Source organism: Panicum virgatum, chromosome 1N (genome assembly GCF_016808335.1).
Source record: "Panicum virgatum strain AP13 chromosome 1N, P.virgatum_v5, whole genome shotgun sequence".
NCBI classification, from domain to species: domain Eukaryota; kingdom Viridiplantae; phylum Streptophyta; class Magnoliopsida; order Poales; family Poaceae; genus Panicum; species Panicum virgatum.
Window position 1 is genome coordinate 29,681,956 of NC_053145.1, and position 25,738 is coordinate 29,707,693.

The window sequence follows — 25,738 nt, forward strand, 5'->3', positions numbered from 1 at the left end:
ATGAGGTACCGAATTCCTGGAACATCAAGCACTTGCGCAAGTTTTACCCTTGATCCAAGCAGCTTAGTGGTGTCAGTTGATTTCCTTAATAAAGTGAGGATCCTTATTGGCATACCGACTACATTAAAGGCAATTTGACGGCATCACCAGTTCAGGATAAACTTACACAGTTTTCCATCAGGACAACTACACAAGCCGCATCCTTTCTCTTAATATAAGGGCGCAACCTACTCGCCTAGCTCGAGAAGGTGTATGGATACATTTACTAGTTGTCCATCTTGGGTAACTCGATGGAGTTCATCCTCATAGGTCAACTATAAGGAACTCCAGCCTTGCTATAAAGGCAAAACTACTCGCTCGCTCGAGTATGTTATGGATAATACTGCATTTTGTCCATCTTAGGCAACCCAACGGAGTTCGCCCTAATAGGTCAATCTTAGTAGTTACTCCAGTCTACAGGTTAGACACCTTACTCGCCTCGCTCGAGTAAGCCTTGGATATCCCTATGACATTTACGTCTTGGGCAACCCGACTGGATTCGTACCTAACAGTTTTGTCTTATAGATTACTCCAGTCCTTGGTAAGGACACACTACTTTCCTGATCGAGTAGTTTATGGATATCTTTACAAGTTTTTTCTATTTGGATAGTCTGACGGGATTCATCCTAACTGATTAATTTTAAGGATTACTCCATGCGGTTATTCTACTCGACTTATCGACTAGTTCATACTTATCCTACGATATCAGATTATGCTTCTGAAGACACAGCAACAGGATACAAGTTATGAACAACGACAAGAGCTCATTGAAGATTATAAGAGTTGTTACAAGCAGTCTACTCTGTCATGTTCTTCAGAATTTCCTCCGCAATCACTTCTGATTCCATACAATATTCTCGGAATATCTCATCAGAGCAACTGGGAGCTATTCCTTTAGCTATCGGAGCTAAATTAAACTGAGGCAAGTATGACTTGACAACTCCTATCATATGGGTTAGATAATTCTTAGAAGTAGCCGTCATGACATCAAAAATTTTCTGGGGAGCCTCTTCCAAGCGCTCCACCAAGGACTTGCTACTTGACGACTCCTCTTCAATATCAACCACATCTACAAGGGCTTGAGCTGCTGCTAGTAGTTGAGTATGGTCTTTCGGAGAACTTGATGGGAAGATATCTCAGAAATTGATATGACAAAGCAAAATCAAGACAAAAGATTGAGTGCTTACAGGCTTGGGCAGTCTGCAATTGCTTCTGAAGCCTAGAATTTTCTTCTTGAAGTTTCGATCTTTCTTCCTCAAGGTTCTTAATCTGGGGCTTCATGTCACAAATCTCCAGATGATGCTGCTGGCTGGCTTCATAAAGTTTGTTCCGAGCAGCAAAGGCTTCATCCAGTCGTTTGGCAATCATGGCTTTTTGCTCCTCTAAGATCTTCCGATTGTCTACAGTCTTATATAAAACATGAGACTTCAAGAAAGATCGATTGGCTACATCCTGAGACACACAAGGTGAATCTGGTCAGACATCAACAACTACTCGACAAAGACAAGTAGTGGCAGAAGACCTCACCTTGGTAAATTTAAAGCTCGACTGCATACAATCTGCAAGTTCCTTCATATTGTCTAGAGACAACAATGGATCAACAAACAGTTCCTTTCCCAACTCTTCCTGGGCAGACTAAGGCATAGACTGGAATGGTACTAGTCGAACGGAAGGACCTTTTGACCCTTCTGCTCCACTACTCCTAGATCCACCAGCTTTGGAGGCTCCTTCAGCAGCCGCAGGAGTATCAGATGTTTCAGGGTTTGATTCGCTTGTTTTCTCGGCTGTGTCTGCACTCAGGAAACCGGCAGCCGGGCTCTCGATCAACCCAATTATAGGAGAATCAGGGGCTGATCGATTAGTTCCTTCTGAACCACTCGACACCCAGTTGCGGAAGTCTTGGACTTGATCTTTCTCATGCGGCGAAAGATGTTGGATTCTAGCCAAGCAAGATTCTGAATAAGAAAGCTGAGGCAAACGGGATACAATCAACAGAATATTATATACTTACTGGCCGGCATCGAGATGAGGAACTTTCCTCTGCAACATTGATCTGGGAGCCACCTTCCATTTTTCGCTGTCGTCAGAATCAGCATTTGCAGAAGTCGGAGGCATACAATACCAGGATTTATAATTATTCTGCAGAAAGAAGCCAATATATAGTCAGAAGATCAAAAAAATGGTTAACTATAAGTACTCGACATGGTATCCAAAGCACGTACCCAGGCATTCTCGGGAGGATTTTGTGCCGAGAAGAATGTTGGAAGCGTCAAAGACTTGTCGAAGTTATCGAGTACTTTGCAGCATCTCTTTACTACTTCAGACTGAGCCATTGGTTCTGAGGACATCCTAGTGGGGTCCAGCGTACCTTCATATCTAAAGGTAGGATGCTTTCACAGCTGGAGAGGCTGCGTACGGCGACTGATAAATGAGAAGACCGCATGATCTCCAGTGACTCCTTTTTTCTTAATAATGGCAACTACACGAAGAATGGCTTCAACTTGCTTGCCACCAGGTCCTCTACTCGACCAACTCTCCTGGACTTGGGGGCACCAGCAGTCCTTTCTAGAAGTGGGGATTCAAAGTTCCCAACATGGAACCAGAATTTCTTCCATTCGGCTCCTTGACTCGCTGGATCATAAGCCAAGAACTCCCTCGGTTCTCAGGGCGGAGTACCAATTCACATCCCCCGACGACGGTGGGATTGGCTGCATTAGGGATTGGAACAAGGAAGAAAAAATGTTGGAAAAGGTGGAAATGGGGGAGAATTCCAAGGAATGCTTCACAGAAATGAGTGAAAATTGAAAGATGAAAGATGGATTGGGGAGTGAATGGTGTAATTGAAATCGCCAAAACTGAAGAAATCTATAGAAAAATTCTGACACGGGAAGAGTGATACCATGTTCTACAAAATCGCGAAACATAACAGTCTCAAGAGTACCTTCCATAGGGTAATCTTCTCCTTCACCAGTGTGACATTGGATCACTCCCTGCTCTTGGAGGAGACCCATACTCTCCAACTCCCGGACTAGTGATTTAGACATCTTGCTTTTACGCCAACCTGTGGACATATTGGCGATCATTCCCTCTTCAATCTTGGACTTGTTCTTCTTGGGAGCCATCTCACAGTCACGAGTTTTAGCTCGGGGGCTACGAGAGGGGCATTTGGATTTTGACTGAGAAGAGGCAAATGTGAATCTGAGTTTGACGGCGGCCAGGAGTTCAAGGGGTAAAACCCTTAGAAGTTTACAATCGGCTTTATATGGTTTTCAAGGGCAATTTTGTGAATATTTGGGATGCCAACGGATTCTTTCCTTCTCAGGGAAGTTTTCAGTTTTTGCCATGAGTTTACATTGATTCTTAAATCTAAATGGAGGAATTTAAATTCAAGAATCGGGGGCTGCGGGATATGTGCATCAGAGATTTATTTTTCAAACTTTTTAGAAAATAAAGAAGGAAAAAGACTGAAGTAACCCTCAGCCTGATTCTGCGATTCAACCTAAGGCTCGGGGGCTACTCCATATGGAGCGTGAGTACTTCGCACACCATATATGATCAAGATTTCGGGGCTTGAGCACCTCACAGCCTCGGAGCAACTACAAGTACTTGGAGGACTTCTCGGCACATCAGAAGGAAGACCCAGAAGCAACCAGAAGGATGTTCTGACTACTTGAAGTACTCAAAGACGCCGTCCAAGTACTCGACGCCCGCAAGACTCGGCTACGAAGAGCTCGGGGGCTTGTCAGACCCGGGACAGCGGGACTGCTCACAGGCATAGGATGTTCTAGAGTAAGGGATAGCTCATGGATGTACCTTACCTCTTTTGTAACTACTCGAATAGGCGTAGTACTAGCTGCAGTACAAGGAAACTACCCGATCGTGTTGTAGAAGGACTCCAACTGTACTCAGCTAGGACTTTCCATGTAACCCTGCCCCCCCCCGGATATATAAGGGTGGGCAGGGACCCCCTCGAAACACATCTACACCTAAGGCAATACATACCACAACACAGGATGTAGAGTAATACGCAACTCGCATCCCGAACATATCTAAATCTTTGTGTTCCTTGCACCATTGAGTTCTAGAGCCGTCGATCCCTACCTACAAACCCTACTGCTAAGGGTATCCCTAAGCAGGCTTGGCGGTAAACACCGACAGGTATAAAGGAAAACTTGCTTCTCATATTTTGCTAAGTCAAAAACCGGATCCAAAGGAGAAACAAGTCATAAACCTTGATCAAGATGTGCGAGTGTGTGGATATATATTTTTGGTGGATGGTGGATGAACTCTGTTGTATGAATCATCTCTCTCTTGTTTCTTTTTCTTTTTCTTTGGATAGGGGCTATCTTTTTCTCTTTTCTGTTTTCTTTTTTTCTGACAAGCCTTGTGGGCATGTGGTATACCTTCTTTGGGTATGCATCTTTTATTTTTGACATGCCAGAGCATGTGGCATACCTTCTTTGGGTATACATCTTTTATTTCTTTTTGCATAGCCTATATCCTTTGTTATAACTTTATGAGAGAGAGATGTCATACAGTGACATGGAGTTTTTATTTGGTGGATGTATGAGCGGATAAATTGCTAACTTCTAGTGTAGAATTGTAGCATGTGGTAGTGGACGTGTACGGAGTATGAAATGAATCTGACTAAGGGTCACAACAATTTGACAAAGTTCAATGAGAAAACAAGTTGCATATCTGGAAAGTCTTTTCAAACTTGTAACTCATATGGCTTTGGATGGGAATATATCATTGAGGAACTTTATTTTATTTTTTTGTTTTTTTTTTGAAAACAAATACCCCGGATATCAATCATCACATATGGGAGAATTATAGCAACTCTACTTAACCATATCATAGCCCACAACAACCTAGACTTGGTTCTACTTTTTGCTACCCACAAGTTTCAAGTTTAAGGTTTGAACATTAGCCACAAACTCAAAACTACATAGAGCATAAGATTGTAACTAGGCATATGAATGGAATTGACAGAGCAACTATTCATCATCTCAATAGGGAAAACTACACATGATTACTACACATATTGAAAAGCAAGTAAATATTTTTGTTTGATAAAAGTTACCTCTCGTGGGGGTCCTCCCCCAAGCTAACTTCAGATTCACTACTATTGGTTGGGATTAAACCCAGCCCAACGATAGTAAGCTCTCCACTCCTCCTGTAGCTGCAACTGCCTCTGCTCCATATTGAGGATCCTCTCGCCTGTGTGTCGCTGCAAGTCCTGGGTGGACTAGATGTGTTGGCCCAGTGACTCATCGATGTTGTTGGCGCGGATGTTCAGCTCACCCAGCTGCTGAGTAAGAGCTGAACCCTCTAGACGAAACTGAACATCAGGCGGTAGGTGGAATCCCGCTGGAGCTAGAACTGGTGGACTGGCGCCCTGGGGCCTGCCGAGCCCACTCACTAGAGATGGCACTCGTATTCATTATTTAATTATGTCATTCAAAGATTTTATTTCATCATGTATTTAAATATTTAATTATTAGATATATTAACTAGAATTTATTTATATAGATATTTTTAGAATTCAATTATGGATATAATGTTTTCTTTATTATATATTAGATAAAGACTTGTATCTATCACGTATTTATTATTTAATTATGTCATTCAAAGACTTTAATTTATCATGTATTCATTATTTAATTATGTCATTCAAAGACTTCATTTCATCATGTATTTAATTATTTAATTATTAGATATATTAACTAAAATTTATTTATAGATAAAGTGTTGGTATCTATCATGTATTCTTCACTCACCAACGCTCTCTCCTTCTCACCGACGCTTGATTTCTCGCTCACTCACTCATCGACGCTCTCCCCTTCTCACCAACACTCACACACACTCTCTCTCTCTAACACACACACTCTCTCTCTCACACACACACACACATTCGTTCAAAGAATTGAATTCTCGTGCTTCAGTTAAGGATGATGGACACATACTCTAACACATTTTTATGTTTTCAGTTAAGGATGGACCCCTTCGGTTATGAGGAGATCGCCGGGCAATACATGTTGGACGCAATAAACGAAGATACGAGGGCCAACACCGCCCAACAAATCGGTGAAGAAGATGCTCGGACAGCTGATTCATTTCTAAATATGTCTGGAGATGGCGATGAAGAAGATGATGACTTTGTGTCGCCGCCCAATCATCAGCAGCACGTTGTAGTACGTATCTTAATTATATATGCATGGTGACTTCGGTAGATTAGTTTTGCGATTAACATATTTTTTCTGTAATTTAGTCGACCTCCGCATCGACTTCGTTGAGCCAATCAAAAGGGAGACGCCGGCCAACCAAGAAAATGGAGGGAAGACAGGTCTTCACAGAAGTGGACGCGGAGGGCTGTCCAAGTGCTCCAGAGGCTGCTAGCACGAAATTTGTCAACAAATGTGGGGTTATTGTTCGGGCAAAAGTTTCGATCACCACAAGATTAAAGAAATCGAGCAAACCAGAAGAACAGCAACACGTCGTGCCTCCACATCAGAAGGAAATGTTATGGACAGAACTCAAGGATATATTCACTCTTCCTGAAGGAGTTGACCAAGAACTTGTAAAGAAATGTGCCTTGAAAAAGATGGCCCTTGCCTTTGCAACTTTCAAGAAGAAGCAAGTTGTACACCAATTACATCAAGAAGGATAAGGAGCCGAACTGGGACGATCTTCCTCAGATTAAACCATACTGGGAGGAGTTCAAACAATACAAACTATCAGAGAAAGCCCAAGGAAAATCCCAACAGGCCAAGGTGAATGCAGCAAATAAGAAGTACAGCTACCACCTTGGGGCTGGCGGGTACAAGAAGGCAGTAAAAAAATAGCAGAAGATGGAGCAGGACCTTATGGATGGAGGCATCAGGCCGGCGACTTGGGATTGGCCAGATAGATCCAAGTGGTGGTTATTTGCTAACGGTGTCACACTAAACCAGTTGGATGGAACTTTGGTCGTGCCAGAGCATATGCAAGAAGTGTCCCGCAATCTGGTCACAGCAATAGATGAGGTCCAACAAGGAACATTCCAGCCTCAAAGGGAGAATGATGAACTGAACAGGGCATTAAAGAATCCGGAACACCCTGGATGAGCCCGTGGCATTGGCGTGGTGCCATGGAAAGTTGCTTGGACCAGAGATTCCTCTTACAAGACTCACCGAAAGAGCAAAGCCGAACAAGAAGAGAAACTCCGTGCCTTACAAGAAGAGATGAACCGGAAGGTTGCGTCCTTGGAATCTTAGATGGACGCCAGGGTTAATGAGGCAGTGCAGCTAGCTCTGAGCCAAAGGGGCACTGCTGGGTCGTACCCGGATGTTGTGATAAGCCCGGCCTCTCAGCGACGCAGTAGCTGTGCATCCACGGCGGCGCCCGACGCACAAGCTGATCAGCACCCCTAGATTGAGCCAACGGCGGTAGATGACCAGAGGTATCCAGTGGATGATATCACCATGCGAGCTACATTGCGAGCAAAGAATATATCCATTCATGTAGCATATGGGTCAGCCCTGCCACTGAATCCTTGTACTACAATTCATGGAAGGCTGATACCCCCTGGCTACACCTCCGACACAGTTGAGCAGATAGTTGGAAACAATGAGGATCCTGAGCTCGACTTCGTTGGAGGGGATGGAGAGAAGACATTGGGAGATGCACTGCACGGGGTTGTTCTATGGCGCAAGGCCGACATCAAACTTATTGCAAGCACAACGGCTCCCGTGCAGACCGATCGCCCGTCTCCGCGGCCTCCCTCACCGCCGTCCCCACAACCAGCTCCCTCACCACCGTCTCCGCCGGGGCAAAGGGCCACGAGTACTCCAACTCCTGCAGCACTGGAAAAAGGAAAGAAAAAGACATCATCCTTCCCAGCGGCTGGAGCCTCAAAGAAGAAGCAGAAGACAGTCAAAAGAAAATTATCCTACGAGAAGACCACTGAGCAGTTGGGAGAGGAAACTGCTCGATATATAAAAGAACAGTTGAAGCCTAAAGACCCCCCACCGAGGGAAAAAGGTACATCTAGAATTAGGAAAAAAGCTTCTCGCAAGCCTAGACAACCCACCAAAATCGAAAAGCATACCCTCAGATTATGATCGTACTCTGACAAAGGCCCACAAGGTGAGAAATCAGAAGAAAAAAATGTGGCAAGACCATTCCTCAGCTTGGCACACAACAAAAAGAACTTGAGCCCCTCCAGGTGCCAAGGTTGCTAGTCCTACACGAGACGAACCTACAGGCGGCGCTATTTCTTTCTGAGACTGGATTAAGCTAGAGCAGGCAATGGGGCAAGAGGAGCTGGATATCCCTGTCGCTCCCGTTATTACTCCATTCGAGCATGGAAAACCTTTTGTCACTGAGGAACAGGAGATGAGTCTGGGCACGTAGATGTACAATTTGCATAGATGGTACCTGCGAATGTCGAATGACAAAATGAAAATGTTTGGAGTCAAGTATCGTGACCATGATTTCTTCCACGGGGAGGACGACTTCTGGGTGTACTTTGACAATATATATCACATATACCATCGACAAGCCTTCGACGCCTTTATCATCACCATTTGGGTTCTGTAAGTATCACTTACCTCTACATTAATTCCTTTTGTTAACAAGCAGCATAATTATCTGTGTGCATTATATAATTTCTATTATATTGTTTAGATAGGAGATTCAAAGAAGCCGAAAAGAAGGATGGCACCATCAGATCGGCTTGATGTCTCCGTTGCTAGTCAACCAGAAAGTGCTCAACGAAAATTACACGGAAACATGCCAAAACATGTACGATTCGTTGACTAGACAAAATTACAAATCCTATGTATTCATACCATACAACTATGGGTAAGCCTTGGTCGACTCAATCCTCTGTTATATTTCTAAATAAATACTAAGTTGTCTAATGCATGTATGTATATATCCTATCTATATCTGTAGTTATCATTTGGTTTTACTCATACTTGACGTAGAGACCGGCAATCTTGTAGTGTTTGACTCAATGTGAAATCCAAAGTTCGCAATCCAATATATCATAGACCCCTTGAACAAGTAAGTTCAGTTTGCACAATCAAATCCTTTTTCAGTTAATAACAATTGTTGAATATCAAACTTAACTTTGAGCGCAGGGTGTGGAAAAAATTTGTAAAAATGAACAAAGGACGTGGTCAATGGAGGCCCGAATTAAACATTAAAATGGATTATCTGATATGTTGATTCACGAATATTTGTCTAGTTAAAGTAATCCTAAATTGTTCTAAATTGAGTAATTTATTTGTTTCTGTTATCGCCAGAATTTGACCAGGATTGGTAGGCCAAATGTCAGAAGAAGCCCGCGGTAAAGGAGTCCACTTAGACAGGCTTATATCATAAGTTTAACCAAATACAATGATAATTGGGCACTCAAGAGTCAAGCTGAGATGGGGTCACGGACCTAATCCATGTTGAAGCCCAGTCTATTCGCGAGGCTGGTTCGGACTGCAGGAAGAGGCCGCACAAAAATGGACGCCCAGGCCACATATGGACTCCGTTTTGGACGTTCTAGATATGCATGGAAAGCTAAGGAGATAAGCTTTCCAATACAACTGGAATCACGTCCAGATTTGCTCAGAGTTGACAGGAACTGCCGAAACAATAGGACGACTAGAATCTGCCACAATTATATGACATGTTTCGGCTGATATTTGGAGGCTTCATGAAGATCTGGACCGGTGGAGGGAAGATTCTAGATCATGTTATCTAATCTTCGAGTCTTTATTGAGTTGTAATCTATCTCTAGTCTTCGTTTAGGAAAGAGTTTAGAGGTTGCCTTTCCCGGCAAGAAGTCTCCGGACTATAAATATGTACCCATGACATTTGTAAAGAAAGAACGTCATCACGTCTCACAAACAACAACTCTCGGCGCACCGCCACCCCTAATTCTAGGGTTTCATCCAAGTAAGCGCCATGCTGCCCTGATCGCTTCTCGCGATCAGGGCAGCGTTGTTCTTGCTTTTACCTTGGTATTACTCGTACTGAAGCGTTTTTTATGGAGAGTAGTACTAGTTATCCTGATTTTCATAGCATGAATTTTAGTAGATTCATTGTGCTTTTGTTGCTTATCATCTACGAACATCATGTCATCTCTGCGCGATCATGTTTGAATCTTATACTAATTCTCGTTGCATGGAATTAGTCGTGTAGAGATGACACTCTGCCTCTTTTCTATCTAGTAGATCTGATCTGTTATGGTTTGTTCTTATACTTAAGAATTGGCGTAATATATGCTAGTTTAGGCCTTGCAAATGGGTTGGATGATCTGGTGACGTATTAGATGCTTTGTCTTACTCTTAACAGGGAAATGATCCAGGAATCGGCTTTAGCTTGTTCTTAGGCCTCTATTTTGGTTAAGGTTTAGTTATTTATTACGCTCATTAGGCCCAATTACGTGTAGGATGTTCCGATCTAGAAGTGAAGCTTTTACCGTCGTGGATTAGATTAGCTAGATTTAATTGAAGCAGCTTTACAGTCATTTGCTTTATTTATCAATATCCGGATATATACAGATCTGATCTGACACCGGGACTCGATCGGCTCTTTAAAGCCGATGCAAGAGTCGTCCCGGGGAGCCGACTACGGCTCGGACTTATGTCTACACGTGTTTGTGTATGCAGGCAAATCGTCGCAAGCACGTTCGCACCTTCCTGATCGGGTATAGGTCAGGTGGCATGCCCTGCGTCTTAGCAGGCCGCGGCGTGTGCCAGGATTGCGGGCCGTTGACGAGGGAGCAGTGCCTGCCAGCGCCCCGGCGACCTCCCGGCTCTTCGTGTTGCCTGTCGCTACTCGCCGGTGGGTTTTGACTGACAACACATTCTCCTTAAGTGTGCGAGACAAAAACAAAGAACTGATTGGTGTGGGTACTACGTATGCGACTTCTTGCACATCATGACTCCATGCGGGAAGGCTAATACGGAGGACCTAAGAGTATGTAGAAACCGTTCACTAGTACATTTTCCTAATTATACTAACGCGATGAAATTAATATATCAGTAATTTTTTCCTAAATGATAGATGTGTCGCATCGGGGATGAATGTTATTCTACCGATCGGATCAACGCCGTGTGCGAGCAGCTCGTCGGATTCATTTTGAACGAGATCCTAGATCCTATAGGGGAGTTCTACCACGACGGTCACATCCATAGAGGATTTCCATCGACGTCCTGAGGGGCTCAGTAGTTGGACTATACACATGACTTGTACATTTGTAAATATTTCTAAATGTGTTGCCTTGTTGTTTGTATATTTGTAAATATATTAGTTTACCTAATTAGCTTAATTATATGCTTGCATTTGACTTTTAGTTAGTTTCAAATATTCTGTGAGATCGAACACGACTAATGAACGTATAGCACCGTAGAGCTCGGGTACGCTTAGTAATTATAAAAGAATAAATAGTAATAAATAAAACAAATAAAACTAGATTCGGAGAAAATAGGGGGAAAGCTCATTGGTACCGGTTGGTCTTTCCAACCGGTACCAATGGATGCCTAAGGCACCGGGTAAAAAACCCGGGGTCTTAGGATGAGGCCAATGGTCTCGGTTTGGTAGAACCGGTTGGAAAACTGGTACATAAGGCCATTTCCAACCGGTTCCTATGAATTATTTTCTAGTAGTGACTAGGGTAGACCACGGGTGGTGATAGTCCCATTTGATCCACCACAAAATTGCTTCACGGTTAGCGTAGTCCCCGACATTATTGAAACTCAGCTTCGTGGGTTAATTGGGAAGCTTTGAGTTGCGTGCTAGTACAATTAGCTTCGGGTTAATTTCCGTGTAGTACCACGAAGACATAACCGCTGCGTCGAAGTGGGCGGGCCGGGCCCTAAATTAACCCACAATTAACATAATTAATAAAATATGACATAATTAATCTTGATTGCTTTGAGATGCGTGCTAGTTTTTGTAAAGGATCTTGGAGCATACATTTTTCACGTGCAACAAAAGAAACAAATTAGAGTTTTCCTCTGTTCCTTAAATAGCCGTTTCATGCATCCCCTTAACATTCAATGGCTTCTTCCGGGCCAATTTCTGCCAGTTCTATTCCACAGGCATGTCCGATAGCGACCCTACATCCAATTAGCAAAATATTATGGATTGATGTATGTATTATTAAGTGCTGCATGAACAACAACTGCATTAAGGCCAGCTATACTACTACTCCCTCCATTCCAAATTATAGGTCATTCCAAAAATCTTGGAGAGTCAAACCTTTTCAAAGTTTGACCAAAATTATATAGAGAAACACAAAAATTTATGACATCAAATAGGTATACTATGAAAATATAACTAACAAAGAATCTAATGATATTTAATTGGTATCGTAAATGTTATTATCTTGTTGTATAAATTTGGTCAAAGATGAAAAATTTTGACTCTCCAAGATTCTTGGGATGACTTATAATTTGGAACGGAGGGAGTAAGACACTAATATTTCAGCGCTAAGAAAGTAATAAAAAAATATAGGCTACTTAATCACCCGAGGTAAAAAATATTCTACAAAGCATATAACAAATTTGATATGTCTGCATTTGTTTTCGTGTTCGCATGGTCATGATTCATAGGGGGTAATGCTCCCGGTAACCAGATATAAGTTGTGCAAGCACGATAAGATCAAATACCTTGTTGAGCCTTTCAGATATGCTATAGCATTCACACAACCGAGGTCTAACTTCAGTACGCGCTCATGCCTGGAAGATTATGAACTGGATTGTAAGTGTTAACCTTCATGATATAAAGAACTCAGGAGACATGAACTTAAGATGATCTAATACCATTGCATAAGACGTTTTTCCCAATAAACAAAAGACGGCGATACCACTGTTTGAACAGGTTCTGTAAGACAGAACAGACTGGGCTAAACTATTCTACTTTCTTGGTTCCACAATGTAGGTCGTTTTACTTATTTCCGTGTTCGTAGTATTTGTTATGTACCTAGATATAACTTATATTTAAATGCATAATAAAATCTATGAATCTAAAAAAATAAAAAAGGTCTATATTTTGGAACAGATGGAGTAGTAACTAATGCATATATTGATGCTGCATGGGCATGTGTATATCTTTCGGTTAGATCACATAGCATGATATATGTTTCAAGATGATGAACACGTGGCAATTAATATTTACCTGAAGCTAGTGGAGTTCCAAATGTGAACAGACCCATTATATGAGCCTGTAATTAGTATTTGAAGATCCGGATGGGAACAGACTGCACGAACAGGCGAATACACTTTAAGTGTCCTAACACAGCGCCCTGTGTGGCAGTCCCAAATCTGGCGCGACGATGAAGCAACGAGTCGCGTGAATATTATATAAACTATCAAGAGGTAGACAACTGCTGGACTATTCTTTATAAAAGATGTCAAAAAGTAATACCTTCGCAGTTCTATCTTGAGAACCACTGATCAAGTATAGCTCATCCTCACGAGTGAAGTACTCCAAACAGGTCACCTCGTGTGAATGCCCACAAAAAGTGTGCTTACATTCGCCAGAATCCAGGTTCCATGTCTGTAAGTTCCCAATAATTAATATACATGGTTGTGTTAAAAAATGAACTACTATTATAAACGTCGACCATTTTGTGTAACAAATTGTAGTTCAGGAAATCCAAACCTTTATTAGAACACCACAAGCACTAGCAAAAGTGGCCCCGGATGGATCAAATGCCACAGACCTCGCGCACCAAATTTTTGTATCAAATGTTTTTATTAGTCCCATGTCGTCCTCATAGTCCCGCAACTGAATATCACCAGAAAAAGATGCTGACAACACGTATGGTTCGGTTGCATGTATAGCCAAAGAGTTGACAGATCGTGAGTGTGCTCGCACGAAACTGATTAGTTCGAGTGCTTCATAGCTTAATAGGTAGATTAAGCCATGAGAAGTGCCGGCCACAATTTGTTGCTGTTCTGCTATGAATTTAACCGAGGTGACTGCAACCAGAGTTATGACAATATTAGAATTCTCTCAAAATAATGGCCGCCGATTATAGAAGGATAATTAAGCTGGTAAAATTAGAAGCATGCCTTGTGACGCCGCAAATCCAAGAAAAAACCTTTTCACTTCCTGTATATACAAAGCATCAGTAGGCCTCCATCAGTTAATTCATTCCTATGAATACAACAACTATCATTTATAACAAAATTTTAGCCCTAACAACTATCCTATTTTCCGAACTATCACCACGTGGTCTGAAATGTCGGCAAGGCCGCCCAGAACGATTTTCCCCAATAGCCTAGTGTGACTCTTCACTGTTGTCTCCTTGCATTTCTCATGTCATTTTGTACACGTTACGAAAAAGCACACAGTTCCTGTTTTTTCTCAGTTCCAGATGATGGCGCCCATTGCCTCATGCGCAATACTAATAAACTCATTGGCATGTTGTTGATCCTGATTCCAACAATTCGAACAATGAGGAGAAAGAGGTATATGTAGCTGAATTTGTTTAGCCATCCAAGGCCAAACCATGCTCTTGCCAATCACTCAAGCCAACTCAAAAGAATCGGCAAGAAGAGATGTGTTTTACCTTTGATGTTTTAAAGTGGGATCGTATTTTGATGAATTGGTTAAGAATGGAAACATCATGTTGTCACATGCTATACCGCGACTCGAGGAGCTAAAACAACATCTATACTGCAAGTGGCATAATTCTACATCTCATGCAATTAACGACTGTAATATTTTTTGTCGACAGGTACAATCATCCATTAACGAACCACGGTTGGTACTTTCTGAGATGCAGATTGACAAGGTTCTCTCCTCTATTAATGAAATTGATTTGAACAACACTAATGTATTTATTCAGCTAGAGCAAGCCGAAGGAACCAATGGGAAGAATCGAGCCAAGGCCAAAGGATGTCAATGATAAAATTCTGGCCAGAGAATTTGTTCTGGAGAAGACTCTTGATGGTAAGGAGTCTCTAAAGATTACCATCAAAAGCTCCAAGACCCGATGGGGGGGGGGCAAGAAAGTTCCTCATCAGACGAGAGTCGGCCTGCGGCCCAGGTACGACCGGTCAAACCGGTCTCTCCAACCGGTTAGATCGGTCCAACTTAGGGTTCACCCTAAAATATCAAGCCCAAGTGCCCGAAAGTTGGATACTTCAAAGAAGAATGAACAAAAGGTACAAGGAAGAGTTGCAAACAAAAAACCCACCGTTGGTCAACTGTTGAACAAGTGCACAAAGGCTATTCATAAAGTTCAGCCACTAAAAAAGAGATCAAGATCGCCACCGCGTTAATGCAGTTCCTAATCTCCTAGAGGGGAGTCCAGCAAGTGCAGGGGTGAGGTCATTACGCTATTTTCTCCCCAGAAAGTATATGCTACCATGCCATCGGTGCCACCAGTGCAAAGTCTACATGCTCAACATGGTAGCATGTGGGGGTCTAGATGCATTGTTTTCCCATGACATATTCACCACATAATCAGAGCGAGGATGTCAGAAGACCCGTGCATGACCAATGGGACCACAACAATGTTAATTGCAGCATGCTGCACCGGTTAGACCGGTCTCATCAGAGGCCGGGTCAAAATCCATCTCCAAGACAGGAATATCGCATCAAGGAGAAGAAGGAAGATGTGAAGCCCACTGTTGACTCAAGTAAGGCTAAAGCCGATGATGTTATTCAAATCGGCGAGATCAAGGTGGCTATTAATGATGCGGGTAAAACATCAATCATCTTTGGTGAATCGATTAGTTCTCCTCTCCAGAAGCTGATCATGGACAGTGATCATGAGGCTAGCAGCAGTAGTGTGGTAGGTAAGTACCATCAACCTAGGTGTTGTCCGCCAGGGTTGACACATACCCAAAACATAAAGCTCAAACATATGCGGAACAGGGAAAAAAGGGAGCATGAGGCAGAGAAGATAAGGGATGAACAATTCACTAGGTACAAGCCTATGATTCCTCAGGCCAAGGTGTGGCACGCCAAGCCTGCTGACCAGCTAGCTGGATAGGTCGGACTGCCCCAGCTGACTGGTTTGACCGCTAGGAGTAACTGGTTAGATCAGTTGATGAACCTGCAGTAGAGCAGCATGCCGATTCGGCAGCTCCCGTTTTGGCACCTCATGATGATGAAGCTCCACTTGTTCCTCCAACATAGGGATATGAGGCATCTATGGAGTATAGCAACATGGAAATTAATGTTGTGCATCTATCTTCGGATTACTTTGCAGTTCCGGAGGAGGATGTTGCTCATCTCCAGTTTGGGTCCCGGGATGCTGTGTTCCAAAAGCCCAAAGACTTGGATAACCATTTGAAGCCTCTCTACATGAGGGGGCATATTAATGGAAAGCTGATTTCTCATATGCTTCCTGGTCATGGGGCTATCATGAATCTATTGCCCTACTCGTTGTTCAAGAAGCCTGGCGGGAAGGAAGAGAAGTTGATCAAGACGAATATGACATTGAACGGCATTTGTAGATGTGATCCCATTGGTGCCAAGGGGGTTGTTTCCATGGAGTTGACTGTGGGAAGCAAGACGCTCAGCCTTCTTATTTCTGAGGTGCAAGATAACTTCAATTCAATCTTGGGACATGATTGGATTCATGCAAATCAGTGTGTTCCCTCTACCTTGCATTAGTTTTTGGTTCAGTGGATCGGCGATGAGATAGAAGTGGTCCATGGTGACACTACAACATTACTCTACGAGCTGATCAGTTGGACCAGAGAGGGTTTTGTTCGTACTATACTAAAGCCGATGGAGAATCAACTAAATCATTTTATGTGACCAAGATGAGTCAGGAAGGTGCCTCAGGCATGACCGGTCAGACAGGGTACCCCAACAGGTCATACCAGTCTAGTTCAGAGCAGTGCCCAGGCACAACCGATCAGACTGGGTCCCCTAACTGGTCAGACCGATTGAGTTCCGACTGGCTATAGTAAAGGATTGGTCACTATCATGCGCTTACAAACGATATGTGTAAAGACATTGAATAATTTGATGATTTAGGTATGTTGGGCCAAGGTTTTATGTCGGCTGATCCTTTAGAAAAGGTAGATCTTGGTGATGGTTCTATTCCTAGGCCAACTTTTGTAAACAAAAATTTATTGGCTGAATATAAAACCAATTAGATTAATTTATTGAAAGAAAATATTGATTGTTTTGCTTGGAAGTATCATGAGATGCCTGGTTTGAGTTGTGATTTAGTTGAACATCGGCTACCGATTATAGCTGGTTTTAGACCTTATAAGCAACCTGCTAAGAAGAGATTAATCATTTATTAAATGCTGGTTTTATTCGGTGTTGTTGTTATGATGATTATATCTCTAATATTGTTCCTGTTGAGAAGAAATTAAAGACACAGGGAAAATCAGAGTATGCATTGATTTTATCCCAATATGACTATCCTATGCCTATAGCCGATATGTTGGTCAACGAAGCTTCCGAAAATCGTGTTATTAGTTGTCATGATGGTAATGCTAGTTACAATCAAATATTCATGGCCGGAGAAGATACATCTAAAATGACCTTTAAATGTCCTGGGTTTGTTGGTTTATTTGAGTGGGTTCTCATGACTTTTGACTTGAAGAATGATGATGCAACTTATCAAATAGCTATGAATTTAATCATTCATGATTTTTTTGGTGTCATCTTGGAAGTTTATATTGATGATATTGTGATTAAATAAGTCTAGATCATCATTTAGTCGATTTGAAGCTTGCTCTTGAAAGGATGCGCTGGTATGGGTTGAAGATGAATACAGGTGTATCGGCTGGGAAATTTCTAGGGCATAGAAAATTATCATAAGAGAATTCAAGCCATGACGAAAGTAGATGCTCCTACATGAAAGATTGATGCTTTTACTCGTATCCTTCGGTTAAAGAATGAAGCCAAAATTTTTTGGATGGGGGGGAGGGGGGATGGCAAGAATCATATGAGAAGATCAAGCAATATTTGTCTTCACCACCGGTGCTCAAGGGGCCAAGGAGAGGTGTTCCTTTCAGGCTTTATGTGGCTGCTGAAGATAAAGTTATTGGGGTTGTTTTGACCCATGAAACTGAAGACAAGGAGCATATTTTTACTCATATAAGCCAACAATCTATTGATGCGGAGACAAGGTATACCTTCACTGAGAAGTTATATTTGTCTCTTTATTATGCTTGTATCAAATTAAGACATTATCTACTATCTATTGCATAGTGGTGTGTCAAACCGACGTGATTAAGCATATGTTACACAAGCCAATTTTGATTGGTAGAATCGGCAAATGGGCTTATGAACTTGTGGAATACGATTTGGGTTGTGAATCCTTGAAATCTATGAGAGGCCAAATTGTAGAGGATTTCATTGTTGAATATCATATTAATGATGAGCACGATTTTGAAGTTGGGTACAATACTTACACACCATGGAAGTTTTATTTCAATAGATTGGTTTGTGATGATAGTCAAGGGATTGGTGCTATTCTTATTTCTCTAAGCGGTGCTATTTTTGAAATCTCAAGCCGATTAGAGGAGGGTTGCACTAATAATCAACTTAAGTATGAAGCATTTCTATTTGTCTTGGAGTTTTTGCAATCTATGGGCGTGAAACATGTTGAAGCCTTTAGTGATTCACTTCTAGTGGTGCAGCAAGTATCCAAGGTTTGGCAATGCTATAACAGATTTTGGAATGCATATCTTGATAAATGCCTTGATATTATCTCTTGCTTTGATGAATTTGTGATTGAACATATTCCAAGGGAAGAGAATGATAAGGCTAATACTCTGGCACAGCAAGCATCTGGCTATGCTATTGTGAAGAAAATTTTCACATTCGAATGCTAATGCAAGTGAATGCCGATTTGCAGGTTCTGGACCAACCGGCAGTCTAACCGGTCAAGGGACCGGTCCCCAGGCTGCTGAAAGTGATAATTCGGCCATAAAACTTGATTCAATTATCAAGGCTGAAGATCAAGACTGCATAGCACCTATTATATCTCATTTGAAAGATCTTGGTCGAGGTGTAGAGAGAAATATTTGGCGTATGGCTTTTAAATATATTTTGATTGACGACGAGCTATATTGTTGGACCGCCGAAGATTTACTTCTCAAATGTTTGAACTTAGATCAGTCCAGGGTTGGCATGGGAGAGGTTCATGAAGGCATTCGTGGTTACTTAGAAGAGCCGATTTTTATTGGCCTACCATGATGTCCGATTGTTTCAAATATCATAAGGGGTGTGAAGAATGTCAGTGGCTGGGTGATTTACAATTAGTGCCCACTACGTTCATGCATCCTATTATTAAGCCATGGCCGTTACGAGGTTGGGGTTAGATTTTATTAGACAAATTAATCCTCCATCTTCATAGGGACATTGCTTCACGTTGGTTGATACGGATTATTTTAATAGATGGACCAAAGAGGTTCCTTTGAAGAACATGACGCATAGAGAGGTGATTGAGTTTATTATAGAGCATATTATTCATAGATTCAGTATTCCTCAAACATTGACGATGAATTAAGGTTCTTCATTTATATCAAAAGAAATATGGGCTCATCGTATATCTCGACATGGTGCTACTAAGGTTACTCCTTTTGAGCTTGTATATTGTCAAAAGGCCGTTTTACCAGTTGAGGTAAATCTGAACACTTATAGGTTGGCTAAACAAAATGACATTTATGCTATTGATTACCAAGATTTGATGATGGATAATATTGATGAGGTGACTGACAAACGATTGAGATCTTTGAAGGAGATTGAGAAGGACAAATTTCGGGTGGCTAGTGCTTACAACAAAAAGGTAAAAGGTAAATCTTTTCAGGTTGGTGAGTTAGTTTGGAAGACGATCTTGCCTCTTGGGACAAAAAGCAATAAGTTTGGTAAATGGTCTCTGAGTTTGGAGGGGCCGTACAAGATCATCAAGGTTATCTTTGGGAATTTATACATGATGGAGATGCTTCAAGGAGAACGTCTACCTAGGCCTATCAATGGAACATACTTGAAGAAATACTACCCTAGTGTACGACAAGATGCATGAAGATGGAAATGTCCGATATATTAGTATCGCCCTTAACATTATTTTTAGGCCAATACATTCTATGTAACACATGTATATTAGGCTAGGTTCTGGTACTTGATTTTTGCCTTGCAAAGCTCACTAAAAAGTCTGGGGGCATACGTCGACAGCCAAAATTGGCAAATACCGAGGTTGGCTGGTCAGGCCGACCGGTCTGGCCTGTTGTAATCCGAGTGGTTTAGATTTGTAATAAGGAATCCTTTAGTAAACCGACTCGTGAAGGGGCACAACTTCCCCGACCAATATATATGAAGGCTAAGACTGATTGAGGGTAATCCCAATCGATTCAATACATTCGTGCTTACTTTTCTATCTCTCATACCCTAGCTTTTCCAAACCCTAATCAACTTTTCTTTGCTAGTCTCTACGGCGTTGAAGTGTGTTCTGTGTAGTCTGCCGACCTCAAAGCAACCCTAGATCCACGAGCTCTGACGAGATCCCTTTTGAGCTTGAAGTTTTAGGTTTTCATAGTTTCTCTATATAACTGGTCTGACTGGTTCGCCCTACTGCTCTGACTAGTCGGCACAAAGAACCTGCTAGTGTTGGTGTTGATCGTTTTGATGATCTGCGGCACGTTCTAGCACACTCGAGTGTGTGGCCAGATTCTTCATCAATAGTTGCCCAACAGCCAACACTTCACTTGGATCATGATTTTTTATTGATCTTCTATTGTGTTTTGGCAAGCAACTGATTTGCTCGTTAGTCAATAGGCATCTAGATTGGCCTGATGCATGTCAATCGATCGTCTATCTACCTATACTCGGTCTCACCTCACCAGAGAAATTATTGTTACCACCATTAGGTTATCATCACTCTGACTATAGTTAAAACTTGAAACTTATCAAGGACGAGAATTGGTGGTGAACTGGTGATTTTGGCCCATTTTATGGTGAATTAGTAGTGGTTTCTCAAACTTAATTGCCATGGTGCACTGAATGACGATATGCAAACACCTAGTAAATCAAATGAAACAAACTTTCATAATACTTTGGAGATTTAGAAGAAAAAATAAAAATGGCATAAATAATAAAGCTAGTGTAATGACCAATTCTGATATTTAAAGAAACATCACTAAAAACAAAAATATTTCAATGAAACATTTCAAATATTTGTTTTTTCATTTTCTAAAAATTTCTTTGTGGGATTCAAAATTTTACGTTACTAAATTCAAAAGGCGTCCTAAAAGATTTGATTGTTGTGGTCGATATAACTAAGTTTCTATTTCTCCATTGTTCTCAATTTCATTATGCTTATTTAGGTTGCTCAGTTGGAGCCCACATATGGCCACATCTGTCATGCAACACACCGATGGATCGGATAGGAAAAGAATAATGTTAGTCCATGGTCTAGAACTCTGTTAAATATTGGTATTCGGACGGGAAAATGCGGAATTTTAAGACTTGTGAAGCAAAAAGAATATAAACAAATAATTTTAGTTGAACAGGACTGCGAACTTTGGTCATGGTTTTACAATATCATCGGTCTAACAAATAAATAGATATGTCAGAAAAGAAAAAGGTCAATTTGTTTAACAATATAATGTCTATTGGAAGTGCTTAAATCTTTATTAGTGTCCATAGATAGCAATACAATATGAAATAAACAGTTGACAACAAAGTTAGCACATAGTGGAATCAATCACTTACCTGCGTGTGATAGTTCCATATACAAACATACAGATCTTGTTGAGTCATTATAATCCTGGGTTGGAAAAGAAGAAACTTTATCAATATGAAGAACTCATGCCCTCTCGCAAACAAAAATCTTCTCACCATGGCATTGATGGATGCACGTCTATGGAGTTGACCCACGTAAACCCAGATTTGTTCTGAACCCAAACACCAAACATTTCATGTGAAAATTGTCTAGCATGGATTTAATGATAATTCTATTTAAGTCATATATGTAAACTGCAAAACCTTGATCGGCTACGACATCATAGCAGACAAAATCAACACCAGCATAAAAACATAAAGTACTAATATACAGATTTGCTAGTCACATCTAACAAAATACCATCACAATGCTTTGGTTTCAAGTTATACCATTAAGTAGCCAAAATTAGAGGGTTGCCGTAAAGCAGAAATTTAGATGACAAACATAGTAAATTACAAACTCCAAAACTAAACCAACAATCTAAACTTAAAACCGGCAAAATTACACAAATTCCACACCCTAATTTACAGGCGGGCATAGTGATGAATGTGCAGTCCTAGGGATTCTTCCATGAAGGTGGAGGTGAAGAAGAAGGTCTCCACACTTTGGTTGAGGATGCATTATTACTCGACAACAGAGCATCATAAAGGTAAGTTAGTCAAAGTACATGGAGAAATGGTTATGATCTCTGCAACACAACCGGTTTAATATCTACCACCCATATCAATCATTAAGAGAAAGAGAACAAATTACTACGCTAAGTAACACTCCGGGTTTGTGAAAATAAATGTAGAGTGAGATTGATGATGAGTATCGGTCCCAGTTTGTGTTACAATATTACAATTGTTTGTGCACCTTATAATATCTTATTACCATCCTGTTATGATACTCAAGGCACATTTCAATAGTTTGCGCACTATATATATACTACAAATAACAATTCACACAAGCATGATCAATGTTATTAGAATTTAACTTTATCATTTTATCAAGTCAATTTCACAAGTTTTGTGTAAGGAATTTAATCATAATTGTTTGGTAATTAAAAATTTTATTTAGAATTGAAGCTTATTTCTAGCCTTTTCTTGAATTACTTAAATTTTAACTACAAGTGTGGGAATCTTCTTTCAATGAAAATAAAATTTATATATGGGTGCATGTATATATTGAGTACATAGGGCCAATAATCGGCGGCGCAAGCTCGTGAGTTGCGGCCCCACATGGGCCCATTTACTGTTTATGCAGTCCCACATACTGTTCGTGCAGGATCCACATGCTATTCAGGTGGCCCCTATGTGGGACCCACATACTATTAAGTGGAATCCACGCACATTGTTTGTTAGGACCCACGGTTCTATTCATCACATTGTCTTTAAAAAATTATGTCTCTTCCATATATAAAAATAACAGCTAAACTTTGTATGCTGCGTTCACTTGGGGTAGCCCTACTACTTTTTAGACTTTTACTTTCACTTCGTAAACTCGTGAAATATAATTGAGTCATTCACATTTATTGCTAATCTAATCTTTTTTCCCTATCAAAATCAATAATCGATGTAGGCCAATCTTTTAACTATACCCACTAACAAAAGATAGTGAATTTCTAAGATAAAATTATCTGCACCTCCATACCAGAGTCTTGGGACTGGCACGCTCTCAGACTCTGAATTACTATGTCGATTTAATGTAACTTCTATATTTGATCCAATTCATCGATATGATGTCTCTTCGACATAGTAGTAGATAATATATTTCACGAGTTCTCCCTCCCCTTCCCTGAGCGCGCAGGCACTCGAGCGCGCACGCGCGTGCGCTCGCTGCGCCGCTGCCCCGCCGAGCTCGCTGCCCGGCCATGAGTGCTTGCCTGCACGCCCGCCCGCTGACCTTCCCCCTCCCCCGTCCCATCGAGCCTGCCGCGCTCTGCTCCGTCGACGAGCACGCCGCAAACGACGAGCGCTCGACGACGCGCCGCCGTGGCGCCCAAGAGCCGGCCATGCACCTGCCGTCCGCTGACCGCGGCCGGTCATCAATGTCGCGCGCCACCGACCCCCAAACCTCCTCCCTTGGTTCGCTTTAAACGGCCAGAACCCCCCCCCCCCCCCCCCGTGCGCGCCTGAGCTCGCCGCCGTCCGCTGACCGACCGCCACCCACGTTCCTCCCCTGCCCGAGCTCTTTCCCCCTTTCTTTTGCTCCCAGCAGCACCACCACCCCTCCACTCTTCCCTCTCGCGCACCAGAAGGCCACCCGAGCTCCTGCCGCCACCCAGAACACCCCCGCCGGTGCCATGGCCGCCGTTCCTCGTAGGCCGCTGCGGAGCCACCTCCTCTGCCCCTCATCGACCCAAATAGACCCCCAAAATAGCTTCCTCATGGCGCCGTGAAGCTTCCAGACCTGCTCGCCTCCACCCCGGACCGCCGGAGCGGCGCCGCCGCAGCTCGCCCCCGCCGGCGAGCCACTGCTCCGCCGCCCACCCCACTCCCGGCCGTCCCCGACCTCGACAAGCCCACCTCCGAGTAGCTCTCACCTCCCTCTTGCCGTTCCCCCACTTCCCCTCGCCGCCGGCGAGCTCCCTCGCCGGGAAACGCCACCACCGCCGCCTCCTCTGTTCCTGGCTCTGGCCAGGGGCTTATCTGCGAGCCCCCAATTCTTTCCAAGGGCCTAGATGCAAGTTTCCGTTTCCTTTTTCTTTTGTTTTGAAAAAATAGCAAACTTGTAAATGCGTTTAAAAATCATAAAAAAATCAAAAAAATGCAAACTCAACTATTCTGGAATCCTTACAAAGAGATCTACAACTTTTGTTACATGTACTTTTCATTTTCTCAATATTTTTTGCTTTATTTAAAATGCACAGAAAATATAGCTTCTATTAGATCTCAAGTTGCATGCATGATATGTTGGCCATTTTTGGTCAGTGTTACATGTTAGATACATATCTTTGTGTGAAAGTTTCATGGACTTTTGACATGTCTAGCTATAGGTTTAATTAGGTCTTGATTTATGCCAAGGATAGATAGTATTATTTATCCAAGTTGTTATGATACGTTTCATGGGTTTAAACTTTTACATTACTTGTATTTTCGTTCCCAGAATCTACAGAAAAAGTTTGAGAATTTTTAGTTAAACCTAACTGGACCAAATGATTTTTGGTGAGGATAGATACATTAAATCATGAAAAATAGTTCCTACACATGAAAAATTCTAATAATTTTTATATGGGTTAACTTTGAGTTTATAACCATTCTGGTAAAAGATGAAGCTCTGGAACTTGCTATTTTTGTCTGTAGGTTTTAAACTAGGTTAATGTAGCTTTACATTGTCCTATTTATCATGCTCTGTTACTTGCTCATTTAAATCTAAAAATTTGACAGTAGACTTACCCTATGTTTATGAGCACTCAGTAAAAATTGCAGCCTCTTTACTTGTAGGGTTTGTTCTGTATAAATGAATCTTAATCCTAACAGTAGCTGTTTAATGTATTTTTAATAATTAATATTCTCAATGAAAATAGATGAAAATTTTATGGCAGGTTTGTACTTAAGTAATTGACTGTCCATAAAAATTTCATCTTCAGAAGCTATACCTATCAGCTGTTTTAAATATTCCATGCTTACACTTGAGAATAATCTTTCTAAAAATAACAAAACCCTCACTTACTTAATGAGTAATAGTTAATTTAGATAATACTCTATAAACGATGGCCCAAGGGTATGTAAAGAAAATATTTTACAACTCTATAGTGAATTTAATTAAGTTTGTTACCATCACCACAACTCACGCATATGCATTCATGTAGATTTGACTACTCTCGCTGACAGTACGTACGAGCTGGTGCCGGAGTCCGAGAGTGAGCAGCGTGAAGCTCAAGTTAACCTAACTAAAATCACTGAAGACCTGAACCAGAGTTCAGAAGAGACTAAGGCTAGCTCCGCTCAGGAAGGCAAGCCCCGGAGCATGTCCTACCTATTTTTAATTTTATGCAACTGTTTATATTCCTATCTACTTGTGCAT

The 25,738-nt window shown here is 41.7% G+C and overlaps 2 protein-coding genes across 2 annotated transcripts in view; both read right to left on the reverse strand.

Moving 5' to 3' along the window:
- Positions 1-11,932: 11,932 nt before the first annotated feature.
- LOC120654039 (putative coatomer subunit beta'-3) lies at positions 11,933-14,002 on the reverse strand. Its single transcript, XM_039931645.1, has 5 exons — positions 13,687-14,002; positions 13,450-13,581; positions 13,201-13,346; positions 12,693-12,761; positions 11,933-12,140 (listed from the first exon to the last, which is right to left on the reverse strand). The coding sequence occupies exons 1-5, from the start codon at positions 13,789-13,791 to the stop codon at positions 12,071-12,073; spliced, it is 522 nt and encodes a 173-aa protein (XP_039787579.1). The 5' UTR covers positions 13,792-14,002; the 3' UTR covers positions 11,933-12,070.
- Positions 14,003-14,073: 71 nt separating this feature from the next.
- LOC120653442 overlaps positions 14,074-25,738 on the reverse strand; it is a 53,575-nt gene continuing 41,910 nt past the window's right edge. Inside the window, exons 13-15 of the mRNA XM_039931192.1 lie at positions 21,847-21,902; positions 21,721-21,775; positions 14,074-14,139 (exon numbers count right to left, since the gene is read on the reverse strand). Coding sequence (XP_039787126.1) covers positions 14,074-14,139; positions 21,721-21,775; positions 21,847-21,902 — 177 coding nt within the window. The remainder of the gene's footprint in view (positions 14,140-21,720; positions 21,776-21,846; positions 21,903-25,738) is intronic.